We start from the raw sequence: 22,152 nt of genomic DNA on the forward strand, positions 1-22,152 counted from the left end.
GCAGCCGAGGCTGATAATGTGATTGCTGTTTTGCGAATGTATTGAGTGTGTACGTTCATTTCAAAACATAGTTCTAATCTAAATTTTTCATAACGAGCAGTTGGAAAATGGTATTTCCCTATATTTTGATTCTCAGAGTCAATATGCCTTTGAATAGACGTGTGTAACTTTCTCCCTAATTAGGTTCTGGGCCTATTCATATTCTGTGAAGATTTAAATGAAGGACCTGAATCTATCTATTCAGTATTTAAACGCTGTTTTAAGCTAAACGCCATTGGTGAATTTGGCCCCATTTCTCTAAGCTTGATTCCATCTAGTCTGTCCACATCTCCCTATCTACCATAAACCTACATTCTGGTACATGCATATACTACTTGTTCAATTCTCTTGTCATTCGCCTCCTTCCTTGTTATTCAATTCCGCCCACTTAGCTATTCAGGCCGCCAGGCCTCTAGTTTATTCCTTGTATTGTGGATCCACCGATAATAATATTCTGAAAACCGAAAAAATAAATATATATTTGGCATTTTCGCTGATCCGCCAATGCTAAAAAGATCCATTTTTAAAAAAAAATAATTTTATTCATTATTATTGTCCGCTCTCCGATTAGGACGAACACAATTGCGCACTTTAATTTTATTTTTGTGCACCCTCCGCCATCGCAGAGTTTACATGCCTAGACTCTGTCCCAGTCTTTACCGTACAATCTATTCATAGCGTGTTTGATTAACTTCGCACATGTGCAGAGGAACTGGCATGCGAGTCGACCTTGTGAAATTTCTGGGAACTTCTAAATTACCGTCGTGTGGTGCGGCTCATTATCATAATGCAACTTCGTAAGAGAGGAGCGCCTCTATCGGTGCTGAGACAAACCAGGCTTTTTTGGCAGGAATAATGTGGTGCAAGATGTGGTCATGAATAAGAGTGATTGTGCCATTGCCAATTCCTGTGTTGATGCAAGCGACAGTCAATAACTTTTTTTCTGAGAATTAATATATTTTCTAAAATAAAATTTTCTCATTATTCCTTCCACCGTCTTGTATAAAAGCCATAGTTTCTTTGAAAAATCAAAAAATATTGAAAATTAGTTTTAAAAATGTTTTTTTTCCTTCTTCCTCAGCTATTTCTTCAGAAGGAAATTCCACTAACCAAGGAATAAAAAAGTCTGGCATAGAACTTAAACAATTGGTTGGTTGCGAGGACCACACTAACAGACCACCAGTAACAATTGATACTGCATTGTACAGTCCTACGAGAAAGTAAATGTCTACCATTTAAAAAAAAAATATCACAGAGATAAAATAAGATATTTGAATGAGGTTTTCAGCAGAGTATGGTATATTTAGTTGGTCACTATCTGTTGTATTTGGATGCACCTAATTCCATCCCATGACAAGCATTTCTAAAAGGTCCAAAAATCACTTTTTTTATTTTATTTGCCTTTTCAAAAATTTATAAGAGCCCATGTAATGAACTGTGCTTTATCACCATGATTTTTTTGCACTTGAAATTCCATACAATGTGTTCGATAGTCGTGACAAATGCACATTTTTCCTTTGGACTTTTATGTTATTTTTGAAATCTCTTCCATAACCTTTGATAAAGACCCCCAATCCTTGATGTATGCGCTGACTGACTGCATTCCTGACCATGAGGGGTGTTATCAAAGGTCACTAGCTGTCTGAAAAAAACAATCACCTGCAGCGAGCTAAATTTAATCTTCAAAATGAAAGAATTTAGCAGGAAATTTCTAGAAATGAAAGCAAACAAAACCTTTGTTGCATCATAGTTCACCCCTACATTATGAAAAAGAACGAAAATAAAATGAAATAAAAAAGTTACTTTTTGTACATTTTAAAAATTGCCTGTTACATAATGAGGAGACAGGATTAGCTGGGCCCAAATGCAACAGAAACATGACCAAATAGATATACCATTCTCAGCTGAAAACTGCATTCCATTATCTTATTCTATCTCTGTGATATTTAATAAAAAAACTGTTGACATTTACTTTCTGGTAGGACTGTAAATTCCAATTTGTTAACTCTTTCAGACCTAGGCGATTTTGACGCAACAACTTCCAGATCCTACCCGATTTTCGGGAAAAATCAGGATTTCGAAATTTATTTAAAAAAAACTACTACCCCTATCACTGATTGCTGGGCACCATCAGAAAGGTCTTCATCTATACCTTACAGTGATAAATAGATTATAATTATCAATGAATTGTTTATTTTTCTGAGTCTCTTCAATTTTGCCATTTTTTGTCTTCAATTTTTTTTCTGGAGAATTGGCAGAAGCAAGTTCCATCGCAATAAAAATTATTTCCTTGAAAATTTCTTGAATTAATCCTGATAAACTGATACTAGTGATAAAGAACTAGTATAGAATACAAAGAAAAATGTCCAAAACGATTCAGAATGATATATACAAAAATAGAAAGAACTAAAGGAAAAATTGCTGGAAAAAAATGGCTAGGTCTGTCACGTAATCCTTGCAAATCTGATTGAACACCCACGCCCCCCTGTGGACGCAAACCAAACCAAACATTGTCTGTGATTGATTACTTGAAGCCTAGAAGTCTATTGGTTTGATTGGCAACCTGAAGATGGCGCCCCAATCGCATTTGAGATGGTCAATGATGAACTAGTAACTGGTTTCGACATCACCGTGTATATGCGAGTGCAGGATTTGGGAATTGTTTAGATATCCGTGTATATGTTAGGCCCTATCGACCGATTTGCGCTATTGATTGATCGCGCAGCGCCATCTATGGATCTGGCGTTTGTGCAAAAGTGTCGTTTGACCCTGGTTTCAACTTTCTGCCCTGAACAGACATACAATTGCATACCTGCTAGCATTGGCCACCATTACCGTTGAGTGTGCTGGATTCGCTCCACCGCAATGTATAATGTACAGCGACTTTGGAATATGGTAGCTTATTGTGGCAGAGAGAATTAGGCTGGAGATCTTGCCTTTTGGCACTGTACGAGTTTGCTTGCCCGCTGACGTCATGCACTGATCAAAAATGGATTGGATTGATTTTAGGTAAGTGACAAATTTTATATTTTAAGCCGTTTCAAAAATTAATTATGGTACGAAACTTCACGCATTCATAGAAAAGATTCAGCACAATTAGTTTATATGCCCTGTTAATGACGGGTTCAACCCAATTTGGTAAAAACAACCTTTGAATCAAGTCGACCTTCTTGGTTCACCGTCTGGAGTCTATGCAACACTGCTGTGTCCATCGTCTGTTGTTGTCGTCCGTCGTTGTTGTCCGTAATCTTCGTTTGTATCCTGTTTCAAAAACAGTGGCACGTTGTTTCTTAACCACTAGAGCTATGAACTTAAAACTTTGTACACAGGTTAAGTGACCCCCAGGTTAAGTGACCTCTGCCAATGAATTTCGGTCCGATCTGATTCTTGACTGGGCCTACAGGGGACCAGAAGTGGAAACCTAAAAAGTGTAATATCTCTGTTATGAGTGACTTATTTTCAATAAAATTTTAATGGTAGGTTCTCCTAGTAACATACAGGTTTTGATATGACCTGATTTTCAAGGTCATAGAGGTCAAATGGCTTAAATTGGCCATTTTAATGTTCTTAACCGCTAAAGCTATGTAATTGAAATATGGTACACATGACTCCCTACGTAATGTAACCTCTGACACAGAATTTCGGTCTGATCTGATTCTTGACTTGGCAACAATGGGGCAAAATCAAAAAAGGTACAAAGTGCAATTTCTCGCTTACTAGTGACTTGTTTTTGATGATATTTTTATGGTAGGTGCTCCGAGCAAGGATACGTCAAATGTCCTACGGTTTTTAAGTTGACCTAATTACCAATACCACGGTCACAGAGGTCAAATGGCATTAATTGGCCGTTTGAGTGTAACTATGGCACATTTCTTTACCGCTAATGCTATGAACTTGAAATATGGTACACATGACTCCCTACGTCATCCAATCTGTAACACGGTCCGATCTGATTCTCGATTTGGCCACCAGTAGGCCAAAACTAAAATAGGTAATAAGTGGAATATGTCGCTTATTGGCTCACCGTAGGGGAGTCTATATAATACTGCGGTGTCCGTCGTCCGTCGTCGTCGTCGTTGTATCCTGTGGCACGTTTCTTAACCGCTAGGGCTATGGACTTAAAACTTTGTGCACATTACCCCCTTGGTCAGATGACCTATGACACTGAATTTCGGTCCGGTCTGGTTCTTGACTTGGCCACCAGGGGGCCAAAACTGAAATCATAAAAAGTTTGATATCTGGCGTATTAGTGATTTGTTAATGATAAAATTTCTATGGTAGGTACTCCTAGCAAGGATACATTACACATTATACGGGTTTATGATTTTGACCTACTTTTCAGGGTCACAGAGGTCAAATGGTGTAAATTGGCTGTCTGAGGGTAACTGTGGCACGTTTCTTAACTGCTGGGGCTATGGGTGTGAAAATTTGTGTATACATGACCCCCCTAGGTCAGATGACCATTGACAACAAATTTCGGTCTAATCTGATTCTTGACTTGGCCACTAGAGGGCCAAAATTGAAAACACAAAAAGTGCCATATGTCCTGAACTAATGGCTGTATCATATCCAAATTTTCATCACAGCTACTTCTAATCAGGATACATGACATAATATCCGGGGTTTAGATTTGACATGTTTTTCAAGGTCACAGACCTCAAATGGCGTAACTGTAGCATGTTTCTTGACTGCTAGGGCTATAGGCTTGAAACTGTGTGTGTATGACCCCCTAGGTCAGGTGACCTCTGACACTAAATTTCGGTTTGATCTGATTATCCACCTGGCCACTAGAGGGCCAAAACTGAAAATGTAAAAAGTGTGATAATTCTCTAAATGATGATCCGTGTTCAAATAATTTTTTTGGTGGACATCTTAACGTCTGACTTGTGCCTACACATTCATTGTAGGCCTAGGTTATACTTTTTTTATAACTTGAATGACGAAACTCCCTACCCAAAACATATGTGGGTGTGGGGCGAATAAAAAAAATAAAAAAATCCTAATATGTGTTAATTTGAGCCGAAAATGATGTGACATTGAGATGCTTATATTTTTTAATGATATTTTCATGGTAGATACTCAGAGCAAGGCTACATCATATATCTTACAGCTTTTTGATTTGACCTAATTTTCAAGGTCACAGAGGTCAAATGGTGTGAATTGGCCGTTTTAGTGTGACTATGGCACAGTATACTTATATAAATATTGAAGCGACGATTCAGTGTTTCTGAAGAATTGTACAGCAAACGCAACATTACGAAGGTTGTGTAATTTTGCAGGTTCAATAACAAATTATACCTCTTTTCACAGCTTGTTTTTATAGTCCAAGCTCTTGCTGTCCATTCTTGATGATTCAGCAGTCAATGTGTTTAATTATTTTACAGTTTCACTCACAAATTATTTAGATATCATGCTTTTTATGAGCCAGCAAAGCAGTTTAATTGATGCACAAGCAGATGAAACGATCATCTGCTAAGTCACTGTAACGTGATACCTAAAATTGTCAAAATGACGACAGTATCTGATCTAAAACGATATCAAAGTCTGGCTCTAAAAGAATTTTCACATTGCAGAACTAATGTGAATAAACAAGACAGTGATAAACATTGTTCTGAAGTCATCCGGTGAGGTTGACAATGTAAATAAACAGCACAATTGATGTTCTACTCCAGACTTGAAATGTCGACAAACAATGCGATACACACATGCACACTGTACATATCACAAAGCGTCGATTATCACACTCTTATATTCTCAATTATATCAATGAACCTCCTTGATCATAAGCAATTCCTTTGTAGTTCCTACCTTTACCTTGATCAATAATCATTAGTGCCTGATCAGTTGTTGTTGGTCTTGTATTATAAAACTTGGCTATCAAATTTTGAATGTTTTCTCCTGTTGTTTTACAGGAATTAGCCACAGCTGCATTTGAACGTTTTTGGTGACCACATGACAGATGACCGAGAGGGAGGAGCTCAGCTACACTCATAGTCATAGAACCAAATGAACACCTTGGCTTGCACCTCCCATCCAACCTAAGTGCTCACCCGCGCGGTCATCAGAAGAACCAGTCAATTTAGTCGGGGGGCCAAATGGAATGCCGTGGGAAATTTGGTATGAAATTTGCCGACCGAGCTAGAAACACGAAAAAGATTGTCGGCAATGCAGCAATTACTTTTGACTGCAGTTATGGCCATTACCATGGCAATGAGTTATAAAAAACATCAATTTTTGTAAAGACCGTTTTCTTCCAACTGAGTTATCAGAATTACACTATTTAAGTATTTTAATATTTCATTCTTTTTCACTGTAATACTTGATTTAATAAAGAAAGACTGTATGTGGTAGTTGGTTTACAAAAAATCAGTTATCTGTTAAGCTTTTACTGGCTATCTATGCGGGCTAAGAAAACCGTTCCACTCTGTCCTTGCCTTGCACTTTGAAATTATTGGTTGATGTAAAGCCGATGGTAATTACTGCATGGCTGTCCAGGCTTAGGTTTGTCCATGTTCACTGGACGAGTTTGTCGCAAGCAACGTACACATCAATTGATGTCAAGGCCCTGACTGTTTCTGGTTGTGACCATGCGTCTGCTGGGCTGGTTTGTCTCCATTTGCACTTCAAAGGATTATATGTTGAGGTCGTATTTGCCCCAAGGTTGTGACCACGCATCGACTGGACTGGTTTTTCACAGCCTGTACTTCGAAGGAATTGATACAATGGTCCAGACTACATTTAATACATGATTTAGTTGTCCTAGCTTGTGACCATGCATCTAAATGACTGGTTTGTCTCAAGCTGAACTTCAACAGATCGATGTAAAGGTCCAGACTGCAGTTACTGGTTGTCTTCTGGATCGATAAAATAATTTCAAGTTCGCATATAAATGGCATCAAATTATTTGAAGTAGTTAAAGGCCATATATCAAGGTTTGAAAACATGCTTGATACTCATGAAATATGTTGAGAGTTAAAAAAACAAGATCCCAGACATTAAAAAAAATCTAATAATAAAGTCATTATTTAGTTATTTCAATTTTCAATTTTAAACTATTTGAATTTCCCACCACACACAACTTTAGATTAGTTCCACATGTGGCCGCTAGAGATTTTTTGATGACGTAGATCAGGTCAGTCAGAACAAAGCAAGATGGCTTCCGCATACAGTTCAGAGAGTGAGAGCAGTGAATTTGAGGATGTTTTGGTCGATACAGAAGGATATTTAAACGTTGAGCCGTACATGTTCGAGCCATTGATATCACTAGATCATATAAGAGTGATCATTCGGACGAAAGTGATTAGAATTTGTGGTTAATCAATTTGCATGGCAGACCTGCCGATATAGCAAAGAAGACATTGATAGACGGTTGCAGATGCATAACATGTATGATTTTTGAATAGACTAATGTTGCACAATATTGTTTCGCCTCGTCAGTGTTGTATCGCCAGTTATGTCATGACGCTGAACTACTATTGAAAAGTCACGGTATTATGCACAATCATCTTGACGTGACGATATAATGCCGTGCAACGTTAGATATGCCTAGATGTCAGATGACAATAATCTGTCATTGACAGTGGCTGTCACTGACACTGACCTGTTTCGCTGTCACCTTGCTATGGCTGGAACACAAGAAGACACTATGGGGTATCACAGGCCCCAATAGGGCCTACACATTATGTATAACAACCGACCTCAGCAGCCTCGGGCATTAAATGCAATTGACATGGTTGGAACAGCTGTTTTTAACAAGTGGCATTTAATATTCAGTTGGATGCAGATATCCGGCTTCATGTGATAATCCGTATCGATAAAGTGATCACTGCAAAGTTTGGCCAAAGGCCCAGGCTTCCAACACTCCAAACGTTTGCACTTCTGAATCTACAGCTTCCTCCTCTCTCGTTCAACTGGCTTTGGAAATTCATGAAAATGGGTCCCATCCGTCATTCGATTGTTCTTTGTGCTAGCCTTGACACAATTCGGAGCCACACAATACACCATAGTGAATGAAACACATTACTTCCAGGTGTGCATAATTAATTAAGGCCCTCCTGCTTTTATGATTGCATGACATGTACAGATAACCTGATCTACATCACAACTTTTGCTGAACCCGCCGCCTGGCTCTAACAAGCCAGTTGCTAGCCTGATTAGCTAATCAAGTTGTCAAACACATAATTGGCTATATCTTCAAAATGGATGGAGCTAATTGCATTTGGTTTTCTGTATTGTATAAAGTGTTAGGTACACTTTTGAAATCGTCTTACAGTAGAAAATGGCAAAAAAACTTGATATATGGCCTTTAATATCTAAAACTAAATGGAATATGTAATATGTAAGCTTCATGACCCCCATGTTCATACACATGAATCCACTTTTTGGACAAACTAAATGGAATAATATGGAATATGCAGGCTTCACGACCCCGTGTTCATACACATTGATACGCTTTTTGGACAATAATAGCATAACCTCCCTATTAAAGACACCTCTACATAACGTACAGAAAGACTGAAATACTGTTTCCTATGTTAATTCACTTTTTTCGACTTCATCTGTGTAAATTCAGTTAGTAGCATGGGGTTCTTTTTGATCTAACTCTTCTTCAAGCATTGGAAACTAAGATAAAACTATTGTCATCTAGACGTTTAAATACAAAGTTTAAAAGGGTGTTATCTATTTGTAGCTATTGTAGAGTTGTCTACCAACGTTGCATACCTTACGTTGAGGAGTAAGTAAGTATTCCCTTGTCCCAGTCACTGCAACGTGGAAACCCCATAATACTCAGTCTCGTATCAGTTTCGTGTAATTAGTGTGTAAAAGTTTGTCACAATAATACCCAGTATACTGACAGGAGAGCAGTCCATTGTTAACGTCACTTGATATTTAGGGTGCACAGGTGCACAAATAAGAAAATTGTTCAGATGTGCTGAACCTAGATGATATATATCACTAGTTGGAGGCATTTTACGAATTATTAACCCTTTAGCTCCTACGGGTCTACAAAAAATGTTCCAGCATCTCCCTGAATATTTCCAGGTATTCCTATAGTGTATGGCAAAAGAGATACAAAAAGTTGAAAATGAAGTACTACAAGTGGTATTTATATTTCAGCAGTTTAGTGAAAATTCATCAGAAGGCCCTGTAGTAAACAATGGAATCATAAGAAGTTCCTACCTAATCAAAAAAATCCATAAAGATACCCTATTGTACGATATTCCAAACTAATATTGATCGAAAAACACAACCCATTAGTCTCCTGTACATGAATACATGAATAGGATCAGGAGGCTGACTCGTCGACTCGCTATAGCCCTCTATTACTAGGTAAAATGTAGAGCAACCCACCTAGGTACGAGTTTATTTTGAAGATTACACTCTAAGCAACTTTACAAGTGTTACTTTACTTCTCATTTATCCCATTGAATTGAGGCCTTTGATCATTAAAGGCCTTCTGATATTTTATGGTTTTATGGAAATCCGACCTTTTGCACAAAGTCGGAGAAATCTTGGATAAATCAAGAAAAAGATTAGAGAAACCGTTAATAAGTCGGGAAGAGCCTCCTACTAGTGTATGATGTAGGCATATCGAGGGCAAATTTTAAAAGATTATGCCTCCATGCTTGACATGCGGCTAGTGGTGCTCTTGAAATACTCAAATGATATACTCAATTGTTCAAACTCGCATCACAAGCCAGGCTGCTGTGTTTTGTATACTGCTGCCTGTTAATGTAGACAAACTCAAGTTGCTGTAGTTTTCAGGTAATAGTGATAAAGATTTGCAGTACTCTTTGGTCTTCAGAGGCTTACATCTTCTAACCACTGTGGTTAAGTCGTCAAGTTTTGGTCATTTGGTTCAATCATAAAGTTTTGGTCATAATGCCATCATTTGTATTTTTTTGTTAGGAACTGTTGCTGTCTCAACAACAACATCAGCAACAACAGATCCATCAAAAACAGTTGCAGGAACAACAACAACAGCAGAAAGTACAAGAGCAACAGCAGCAAAAGTTTCAAGAACAGCAGCAACATCAGAAGTTCCAAGAACAACATCAGCAGCAGAGGCTTCAAGAACAAAAAATACAGCAGGCCTTACAGCAACAATTGCAGGTTAAGTTGATGCAGCATCAACAACAACAACAACTGCAACAGCAGAAGGAAAAGATGATGAATCGTACCCCTACTATTGTGACGAAACCTGCCTCGCCACCTTTGATGCAGCTGCTTCCAAACCCTCAGCCACAGCCCACAACCCCAAGGATTGCTTCTCCTAACATTCTCCAGCAGGCTTTGCAGCTGCAGCAGGCATCCACTTCCCGTGCTCCTTCCCCTATTAGTGAGTATCATCATAAAATGTTATTACATGTTGCATGATAGTGTTTGGTGTAACATAAATGACCCTATGTGTCAGTGAGATCAGTAAAGATTTGACTATTGAAAAATAGCTAGTAATTTTGTTTTGTTACAAAATTGTAGATTGATATGTTTTCTTTTAACATTTTGAACGGATACGATACGAGTGAAGGTAATTTTCTAACCCTAAAATGTAAAAGGAAGGTACCCAGGACCTGAATCTTACTAATCAAGTTGTAATTAAATTACTCATTAAATCAGTTATATACTACCAATTAATTACTAAGATAAATATTGCTAAGATTTAAATTACCAGAATCTGATAAGAAAACCTTAGTAATTTTTTTCTTAGTAAGAAATGATCAGAAAAAAATTACTAATTATAATCTTACAAGATCTTACAAAGATCATTATTGTTAAGAAATTAATTGGTAAGAAATTAGGAAGAATGTAGTTGATAATAATTTTCTTAACAAAAACTTGGTAGTTTCTATGTTACTAATTTTTTCATTAAGGAAAATCTTGGTAATAAATTGGTAAGATAAATATTATAAATATGTAGTGTACATTATAATATGACATTATTTAATTATAAAGGCTCTATCCACATGTGTGTGTATATTCATATACAAGGAGTACGGAACTATACTTGTATTTAAGTGTTTTGAGTAAATTCATACCAATAACATTGATTGACAGAAGGCTGCACAAGAGAATAGCTTTATGCTGCAGCCCGGGAATTGCAGTCGGCATGCCAAAATTCGACTTATCTGTGTTTTAAGGTGTTTTTATCACCATACATTACACGTGTGTGTGACAAAACTAATAATTCATGGGAAGAAAATCTTACAAATATCACTTCTGGACAAAAAAGATGAATAATATTGTTAGTTATTTTCAAGTGAAAGTCTTTTCAAAGATAAATAAAAAGAAATAAAATCGCAAAAAAATTATGGGAATCGACCTGGGCAAAATTAGGTGACAGGCCAATAGCGTAACCATTAGTCCATGAAGATTTCTTGTCTGAGAATAGGCAAAGAGGCCCATTATGCATGAGCAATGTGTGGTTTGATCCACCTCAATATGCATGCACATGCTCTTGACTTCAATGAGTTGGCCTGATTCGGAAGATTTAAAACTCTCTGTTAGTATCCTCTTTATTTTATCGGAAATATTAAAAAACAAGTCAAAGATCAAGGATGCTAGTACTTATGTCATTATTTTCCTCTTGATAAGTTTCGTACAAGTGCGGCAATGTTAGGCTAAAGTTAAGCCAAAAACACAGTTAAGTTTTGGAGCAAATAATATAACTTTTCAAATTTCTCTAGATCGAGTCGGTAGTCCTATTTTGCATTGGAGATCATACTTGACTGGTCCTTCTCCCGGGTCCTTCTGACTTACAGTTTTTGTCCACGCTAAGGAGATTTAAAATAGTAGGCCTGCTAGTAATTATCATAGCAAAAGAATATGTCATGAGTCTATTAGGGTCAATTTGCCCCCTTTGTAATGTAAGTTTCACACCTCTGAAAGTTATCATTCGGGGTGGTAACTCAACTGTCTGGGCCAAGATACTGTACATGCCAATTAGGATAAGCTCCATACGACATTCTAAACGAAAACTGGTGTCGATTAGTTTTCCATACAACTAGACCACTCATTGAATACATCGATCGCATGGAAATGAGCACATTTTTCGGGTTCAGGTTAAGGTGTAATAAATATATATGTACATTCAATATAATGCTGAAGGAACTCCTTGGTCATGTTGGTCATGATATGAGGACATGTCAAAAACTCATTACTTCAAATTGGGGACATCGCGTTTGGTAACGGTAGGCCTAATCAGGGTATTATACCTGGTCTAATGATCAATGTCTCACCTCTTATACCTAAACATTGAAATGTTTCAAGATAAACAAGCCAAATAAGTGATCCAAACATGAAATTAGTTACAATTTTAAAAAACTGGTATCTCCAAAGTCTATACATTTAATAGCTTGCATTATCGGCAGGTTATTTATACAATATTGAGGGATGCAAGCATCCCCACACATTGCTCTGAAAGTGGAATGTCCATACCAAGACATTAGGGTTACTCAATGAAAAATATTTATCGATATAAGAAAACAGAACAGGCTTGGGATTATATAACCAATTAAAAATTAAAAAATTATTCATTAAATATTCTTTTGATGCTTTATTTTTGAAACTTTTCAATGTTGAGATACTAACTACAGTAGAACCTCCCTTAGCGGACACCTCTACATTATGGACGCGTCCGGCCAGTCCCAATTTTTTCTAAGTCATTTCTAATAACAGAAACCTCTGTACGGCAGACACCTCTCTACTCCGAATTGCGAACAGGACAATGGTCAATTTTTGGTCCAATTCTCTCCCAATTATTGACAGTAGGCAAAAACAATGGTTTCCTGGGTGCGCTTGGAGAGTCGAGTAGGCCTAACAGATGAGATATTTGCGTAATTACTGTCTTTTAATCGATAAACCACCGGTTCCTAATATTCAGGCCAAACCCACCTTATGATGGTACGTAGTAGAGGATCACAATACACGCATGGTAACAACCAATAGCAGTAGACTGTCAACTTGGAAGGCAGGCCTAGGTTTTAGAGGGGCTGCTGACCTAATAGGGTTGCGTCATTTGTACGGACGAGTGCCGCGGCAGAATAATACGGGGTGTCCCACAAAATACTCCACCGGTTTTTACAGGATGTTTTATTTCAAAATTTGAGTACCTTAAAAAGCGTAAAAAAGGCATATCAAGGCTTGTTTGCTAAGTGTAATGGATGATTGAAAGGAACTTCGAACAACAATGTCTGGTCCATAGTTTGGAATCCGGGAGAATTACCTTAGCATTTTAGTTGGGACAACATGTAGGCCTAAAAGGGCAAAAACTATTGAGTAATCAGTGAGGTTTCAGGCGTATATAAAGTTTGGGTACTGTCGGAAACCTCTTCTTGCCTTGCCTACAACTTGTAGAAATATGGATGAGCCACTGCCTAAAAGAAAGCGTAGTTATTCCGTGTCGGAGAAGCTGCGATACCTGCGATACTTTGAGGTTGCCATTGGAAATGGCACTGTGCGAACGATGACAGAATTTGCCAACCACCACAACATCCCTTTTGAGACATTTCGCAGGTGGAACCGTCATGACCTGGAATTGGAGGAGGAGCAGAACCGGGGCAAAGACCGAAAGGTGAAGCAGAGGGTGATTGGTTACTGGCCTGAGGTCGATGACCAACTAGAAATTTGGTTCCGGGATGTTCGGCGAAGACGTCTACCTGTTGTGATCCAGGATGTCTTGGAGAAGGCCGTGCAACTATTCCAGACCTGGTGGGAAGCCCTCCCAGAAGAGCGCCGACAACTCGCCACAGAGGCAGAACCACTAATGCATGATTTCCATGCATCCAGCGGCTGGGTGGAACTTTTTATGAAGAGGAAGGACATCAGCCTGCGAAAGGTCATGAAGAACACTACCACCATTCCAGAAAACGCTGTTGTCCTGGTTCGAAACTTTCGCGATGAGATAACCAACACCATCGAAAATGTTGGTATACGAATGCGCCTGTTCTTCAACATGGACCAGACTTTCTTCCTTTTTGACCTCCCCCTAATGTACACCCTCAATGAGAAATGTGCCAAAGCTGTTGATGTACGAACCTCCAGGAAGAATGCAAAGCTGGGATGTTCTGTTACACTTTGCGTGGCGGCAAATGGCGATACGATGCGAGCCCACATCACCTTTCCGAGAAGAGGATTTGTTCGCGTGCTTCGAGCTCTGGAAGAGGCCGAGTTGCCCGAAAACGTTGTGGTCACATCGTCCGCCACGGGATGGGTCAGACGGGAGACGAGTCACCATTGGCTTGACGAAATCTTCATCCCATACGTCCATGAGGCCCATGCTGAACATTTCATACTTTTGGTAGATCAGTTCAGAGTACATCGAACGGAGAACTTCAGGAATCGTCTCACTGCAGAAGGGGGCAGACTCAACTTTGTACCGGCCGGATGCACATCTTTGGCACAACCCCTGGATGTGGCTGTCATGAGATCCTTTAATTGTCACGCCAGACAAGCATGGAAGTCATGGAAGACCGAAAACACCAACGAAGCAGGCCAGTGTGATCGAATTTGACTCGGAGATGTTGTCAACGTCGTCAGCCGTGCCTTGGAAGCGATCAGCCCAGAGGTCGTCGAGCATGGATTTGAGAAAGCGTTACGCCCACAGAACATAGACGCAGGTCCACACCCAGTTCCAGATGACGACGATGACGACGAACAGGGGGTAGAATTCCTCAATCTGCCTGATGAGTTTGAGCCTGAGATAGCAGGGCAGTAAGCAATCGGGTCAACAGAGAAAATCGACAACCGGACCAGAATAAAAATCCAAAATAATGAATAAAAAAAAACAGAAATGAGAAATAAAAAATAAAAACAATGAAAAAAGGTAAAAAAAGATGAATAAAGATTGGATGAAAGCCAATCTGAATAAACTTGAATGCATGAAGCATCGCTGTCTTGAAGCGATGCTGGTAGAGCCCCCAAAAGGCCTGTGATGCCCACTCAAACGCGTTTTATGTGAGAAAAGGTTAACGTTGATCTATCAAACAGACCCAAACCGCAAAACCGCACTGAAACCGCAAACTCAGACCGCAAACCACAATAAACGCGAGCGCTTTGCATATCCTATGTGTCTCGTTAGGCCATTCTGTCATTCTACTAGTATTACACCTACTTCATTCAACTTTCGACCAATGAGTGAAATGGTATTGTGCCCTGTGCTCGCGGTAGGCGTATGCATTAATCCTAATGAACCGGTCTTACATCGATGAAAAGACGGTAATCAACATAATTACCCAATGGCATTGTGTTTTTGTATCCTAATTATTGTTTACTCATCTCTTCAACTAATCACACATTGTGTCAATGGACACTCATAAATCCACACGGTTCTGTCAGTGTTGCGGTGAACATGCGTGAGTAGAGAAATTAGAAAAAAATTATCATTAATCAAAGGTGGATGATGGACAGAAATTGTGGTGTTTTTTCACACATTATGACATGTCAAGGAGATTTTGCAATAAAAGGGGCACCTTTTACTCTGGAGATTATTCATTCTCTGAGTTCCAAAGTAGCTCAGGTCATTCAACACAACATCACAAGCAAAGACCGATCAGTTAACAAGTTCGAAGTTTCTACGCTAGATGTCGACTCAGAAAAAACCAAGACCTGCAAGATGGGAACTTCAACTGCACCTATCGGACGATTTGGCATAACCTCTCTATTAAAGACACCTCTCTATTCAGGACACCTGGGCCCAGTCCCATGGGTGTCCGCAATAGAGAGGTTGTACTGTTGTGTATTAATAGTCTTAGTTCCACCTATCCAAAATCCCCGGGTTTTTCGACACCCGTGTCTTCGCCGTTTGTAAGAAAAACCAGACGAGCACTTCCACCTTTAAAATCAGCATAAGATATTGTTAGTCGATCCGCTAACAGGTGCTGCTACAGTTAGTACCTACCTCTCCTGTGTTTTGTAAATAATGGAGGTTAGAAAGTGTGTATCACGCATGCGCCGTAGGGACAGCAATTGGTCCGATAGAGATGATGAGGCAATGTCAATATGCCTCGTTCCTTAGTCAGCAATATGCCCCTTTTTATATGGGGAAGAAGGAGAACTCAGATAGGCCTTCACATGTCGGCTTCCAAATGGCTCGAACCAACTGTACTATCACTACTATAACTATGAAATACGTGCTCCTCCTACATGTAGCAATGTCTCGGGCAAGGCACTTAGTCGACAGGCAAGCTAGAAGTTCAGCACCGTGAGCAGCTCTTTGATAAAGCCATGTCAGGTTCAGCGCGCCTCTTCAGATACATCAAGTATTGAAAGCACATAAAAAGACCATGCTCATCTTAATTTGAAAATCCCTTCATAATCAAGGGCTAGCTCTGACTAAAACAGCACCCATAAACTATAGACCACCAATTTGACCCCAGCTCCTAACTGCGGGAAAACCGAAGTCCAGCAGCCAAAAGTACCAAAATACATTTTTGTTTACATTTGAACTGCACACATGCTTGTTTACAATTTCTTTTTCCACGAAATCTCGAAAATCAGGTGACCTGCAATCGTGGATTGAAAATAACATTAACCTTGGTTCAGCAGGTCGGCAGGTATACCGGCTGTTCCAATCATCCCCCTACAGCCAGCTGTTCAAAAGGTAATGTTATTCACCCCACAGGGAGTGCAGGTAATTGATCAAGCCCCTGCTTAACTTAACAGCAATGGCTTGGCTTCTGTGAGTGGTAAGGAGAATTGACAGTGTCCGATTAAAAATCCCTTATTACTGCTCCGCTGAAGTAAATGTTTGAACAAAACCAAGACGTTGCATCAGGGTAGGGTGTCACCACCATTCATGCAAAATTTCAAGGCGATCCAACGCCTCTAAGTGTGACTTTATTCGTCCCCCTTCCAGTATTATTATATAGATGTCTCAAAAATCAAAACACATATGTCAGTGGGGAAATCCCCTGAAGTTTGATTAACCCCTTCGCTACCGAGGCAAGTGGCATGCCCTGTACCGAGATATTTTACCAGTTTTATGCCTAATAGCAAATGAATACTTAAAAAAATTGTAGCTCCTTTATTATTCATCATAGACTAATAAAACCATACATTTTTGTAAACTGATTACCTTGGCTATTGATTGGTGTTGTTTCCTAGTATCGATTGGGTAAGAGGTGATCAATAATCAATCATGATCAATACTTTTTGATTGATTATGCTAAATTTATTGATTTTCTGATTTGAACAAGTATAAAACTGTAATTAATGAACTTACAACCTATAAATGATATGCAGAACTCGTTGCTAACCTTTGGCTATTGTCTATCACTGATATCGATTGATTACCGATATTGATTGATCAAACATGATATTTTCGACGTTTTTCAACAGTGTTTTTTCAATGAATTAGGATCATTACAAATCATCATTGGCTTTATTTGATGATTGACCTACAGTATACTGTTCACTGATTCATCAGTAATCAATAGCCTATTGGCTATTGATTATCTATCGATTATTGATTGATCAGTGATCGGAATGTGATTGGTTTTTCAAAAAATGTAAATTTTTTCAGGTGAAGTATTCATTCCCCATGTTCACTACTCACAAACTCTTGCGAGTCCTCCAGTATCATAGAAACCGCCGTAGCCAAGTCAACACGCCCACGTTTCGCCATGTTATTCACAATACAATGCGGTATCTGTGGCAGTAATACCGCCAATTTATATGCTTATCGCCTCGTGTGTTGTAACGGCAAACACATGCCAATCTAACCACAGCGCCATCTTAGAACGATGAATGAACCTAAATATAGTCTGCTACAGACACCAGGGACATCAATACACCGTGCAACAGTGTCTAACGTGTACCGGGAGTTCTATACTAAAACGTTGGTAGAGGGATGATATATCGTCCCTACTAGGTATACGGGAGACAAATTATAGGGACGATATATCGTCCCTACTAGGTACGCAAGGGGTTAAAAAACAGTGTGAATATTCATGTGGTTCCCTCTCGGAGCTCAGAATAGTCGAGATGCTTCATTCGCGCGTTTATCTCTTTTGGCGGCCATATTAAGTCAAATTTAAACCATTTGAATTGAATCCATGGACATGAGAAACATTGTTTATATTTGATACGTATGCACTTTAAAGAGGTTGAATAGCGCCTCCAAAAACAAGCAACAGCGCCACCCGTAGCAGAAATAAGAACTGCGTAGTGACGTCATGGTTTCCATATACGGCATCTCATTTACATATTTTTACAACCTTATTTACTACGAGTTATAAATATGCCAGTAGCACGTGGATCATGCCGGGCGGCGCTGTCAGGTGTTTCCACTATGGGTTACATAATCGGCTACAAAGAGGCCAGTGTTCTAGTAAATGAAGTTAGCAATGATAACGAAAGAATGTTAGTGTATGTTACGCAGTCAATAGCGATAGTAGTGAGTTGGAGAGAGGAGAAAATGGAAAATGGAGAGAATAGTAGTATGGATTTCGAGTCCCAAGAAGAAACTTTGCAAAGTTTTCATCAAACTGATAATCATATTCCTTCCTTCTCTGTCTCCAACAATTAAAAGTTGCTGCAGTCAACCTGATGCGTTTATCCGCGAGCGAATCGACGAGACGAGGCAGTTTTCAAGCATCCGAATGGTACCTTACAGATCCGCAAGGGGCGCGTTACCGAAAATGTTGCAAAAATCAATAACGTGATCGTCAATATTGTCATATTTTTCAAAATGAGAGTATGTAAATGATACGCAGACGGTAAACCAATGAAAGGCCAGTATCTATTGAACCTTACAAGTGATTTGGGGGCCTTGAAACTCCTTATATTTATCAATGAAACCTTATTCCCGCCTAAGGTTTTGACCGGGCCGTCCAAAACTCCCCATTTTTTGGCGGGCCATTCCCTTTAACTGTAGTAGCGCTTCGCAGAAAGGCAAATCAATGTCTCCACTCCCTGCGGCTGCGGAGAGCCATCTCAATTACGGGGGATTGAACCAAGAAGCATGACGAGGCCTGAATAAAGTTAGAAAAGGGCCTTGAATATTGTGCCTCTTGAATCTTAAATCACTTCTGTTCATATTGTGATCAACACTATAAATTGAACAGATAATGTTTTATTTAACAAGCCTGACAACTGCAAAAATGCTGTTGGTCCTTTCTTTATAAAACCAGTAAACTTCCACGATTGCCATAGGGTGGACACATTTACCACATGTTTTAAGATGTATATGCAGGGCACGTAGTCGATGATAAGGCAATCACAATTGTATAGTTAGGACTTGATGCATTCAGGATAATTCTTTTTTGGTTAAAAGGTCGGAGAATTTTGATAATGGCTCACCAATACCGACCTACTCTGTAAAGGCCTACTAGCCCCCCCCCCCCCCACCACCCCAACCTACACATGCCGAAGACCTGGGCTATGCACAACCTGGAGCATTGACTGGTTGTGCTCAATGGAGTGAGTTTTTACATTCATGGTGTAATTAAAAAGTCTTGTCTAAGAATGCTCAATGCTAGTCTAAGAGAGACAGGAACTGGTTTCTCATTAAAGTGACAGTACACCTGCCCAATGAAATTCTGTCAGTCAGTTACATGTACAGTATCATACTCTCTTCAAACGCACTCGTGGAGCTGAACTCCTGGTGAACTTCGAATAGAACTTACAAAAGTGATATTATCCCTGTATTCTGGTCGAAACAATTAAGATTAAGGAAGTCTCATCTAAGAATGCTATTATGAGAACGATCGGAACTGGTTTGTCATTAAAGGGACAGTACACCTGCATAATGAAATGCCATCAACAATTAACATATACAGTATAAAACAGCCTTAAAATGCACTCCTGGAGCGGTATTTTGTGAACTTCATACATAACTTATTTTAGGGGTCACGTCCAAAGTCTGCACTCGAATATTTGCTGTGCGAATCAGGGTGAAAATTAGCCTGATCGACTATCGCCACAGTCATTCGCTTCCAAATCAATTGCTGCCTGCTTCGGCGATACCATTATGATCAGGCGAAAATTTAGACTGAATGAAAATCGCAGGCAAAAATCTATCAATAACTGGTCTAATTCGCTCTCGCCAACCATCAGAGCGGAGCGTATATTACATGTGTTGTAGTATGCGAATTCCGAATTCAGCTGATAGCAGAACAAACAAAAACACAAACTGGAATTCCCAGTCAACATGACTCCAGTAATCAAATACATCGCATCTATCCATCAGGAGCTACAGAAATTTGGCACAGAGGTTTGAGGTTGTTAGTATTATGGTATGCATTCCGAAGGATTGTGGCGGAATGTACCGAATCACACAGCTAAATCGTAGTTAGGCTTTTGTTTCCGAGTCTCAGCCAACCAATCAAGATCGTTGTAGTATCTGATCATCCTAAACTGCATCCACCAGCGCCCACCAGGTCTAAAATCGGGTATAAAGCCATCAAAATAAAATTTAGTGGCCATAAATATAATAAGTACACCATTAAAAACAGATTTCCTGAAGATTTCATGACTTTTGGGTGTAAGATAAGGGAGATGTTGTCTAAAATCACAGTGCTCCTTTTGTGTTGGGAAGCCCTATTATTTCCTCCAAGTCCAATCCAACATGGCCGCTGACTGGGTGCTGGACGCCAGTACATCTTAGACAACAACTCGCTAATCTAGCACACAAATATCACGATCAGGAAATGTCCTGCTTATTTCGTATATGACCATTAGATTTTACTTTGATGACTTTAAATATGTTTTTAAGCGTGGTGGATGCTGTTTGTTATGATTTGTTGACATCACGTGACTGCACTTTTCCGCAGATAAAACAAGGCGAAAGTCGTTGCAAAATCATTACCGAATCTCAGAATCTCAGAGAAGCATGCAAGAGCCAACAATTTCGTAAAATCGCTCCATTATGCCTGGAGCAATTGTTGGGGCGAAATAGAAGAATAGGCGCGACTGTGGGCAAATTTCGCATCTGACATATCGGCGATTTCATATAATCGCCACGTATTCGCCGGTCGATTTTCGGAGAGATTTTGTAGGCGAAATACTGTAGGGTGAAATGCTCCGGCGAATATCGCGTGCGGACTTTGGACATGATCCCTTAAGTGATATAATTCCTGTCTTCAAACGCACACATATTCAGTACCACATTTGGTGAACGCCATGCAGAGCTGATTAATGTGAACTTATCCCTGTATTCTGGTTGTGACTTAGTCATCAAAATACTATACTTATAACTGAACACAATGTTATTTTGTTCTGTGTTAAACTGAGCTTCTCTCAGGCTTGTCATGTTATCTCTGTCCCAACACTGACCGAGGGAAGTGTGATAAACTTAAATGCTGGGATACATATATTGTTTTGATTAGAGTCTAATGTGAAATTGCGGAATTCGGTGAAGCGGTAGTGAATGTCCCCCTGAAAAAAGTGTTCGGCCCCATTCTATTCCGAGAGAGATTATGGTTTGTGGCTCACATATCAGAAATTAAAGCGCATCAGAGAATCCCGGACATCCCAGGCACTAAAGGTTGCTTTTCTTTGCAATAATAGGGCTACCGACTCATCAAAACCGACAAAAATGATGTACTATAAACAATATAATAAAGGCCTATGCCCCCTATGCCCGGGCTAACACATGATATAGGCCCTGGCTCACTATACCACGCCTGCAACATTGACTGATTTTCCACTTATTGGCATATAAGGCTTATCTATAGTGAACCCTTGGTGTGATACATCCATGGTGTAATTAGGAAGTCTCTTAAGAATGCTAGTCTGAGAGGGATTGAAACTGGTTTGTCATTAAAGGGAACAGTACACCTCGGTAATTAAATGTTGTCAACAAGTAATTATATACAGTGTACTGTTTTGAAACGCACTCGCGGAGCCACATTTGGTGAGCTTTATACATAACTTATAAAAGTGATTGTTGCCGGTGTTCTGGTCAAAACAATTACGAATTAAGAAGTCTCATCTAAGAATGCTAGTCTGCCGAGGAAAGGAATTGGTAAGGGACAGAACGCCTCCATAATGAAATGCTGTAAACAATTAGCATATATATTAGTATCATACCGTCTTCAAATGCACACTTGTCCAGTGCCGCATTATTTCGGTGAGCGCCATGAAGAAATTATTTAAGTGCACTTTTCCCTGCATTCT

At 39.4% G+C, this 22,152-nt stretch overlaps 1 protein-coding gene across 2 annotated transcripts in view; it reads left to right on the top strand.

The window, feature by feature from the left end:
• LOC135482658 (eukaryotic translation initiation factor 4E transporter-like) overlaps nt 1–22,152 on the top strand; it is a 270,349-nt gene that overhangs the window by 150,842 nt on the left and 97,355 nt on the right. For both annotated transcript variants that reach the window (XM_064762908.1, XM_064762909.1), the window contains exon 13: nt 9,949–10,378. In XM_064762908.1, coding sequence (XP_064618978.1) covers nt 9,949–10,378 — 430 coding nt within the window. The remainder of the gene's footprint in view (nt 1–9,948; nt 10,379–22,152) is intronic.

Source organism: Lineus longissimus, chromosome 2 (assembly GCF_910592395.1).
Source record: "Lineus longissimus chromosome 2, tnLinLong1.2, whole genome shotgun sequence".
Classification (NCBI taxonomy): Eukaryota; Metazoa; Nemertea; class Pilidiophora; order Heteronemertea; family Lineidae; genus Lineus; species Lineus longissimus.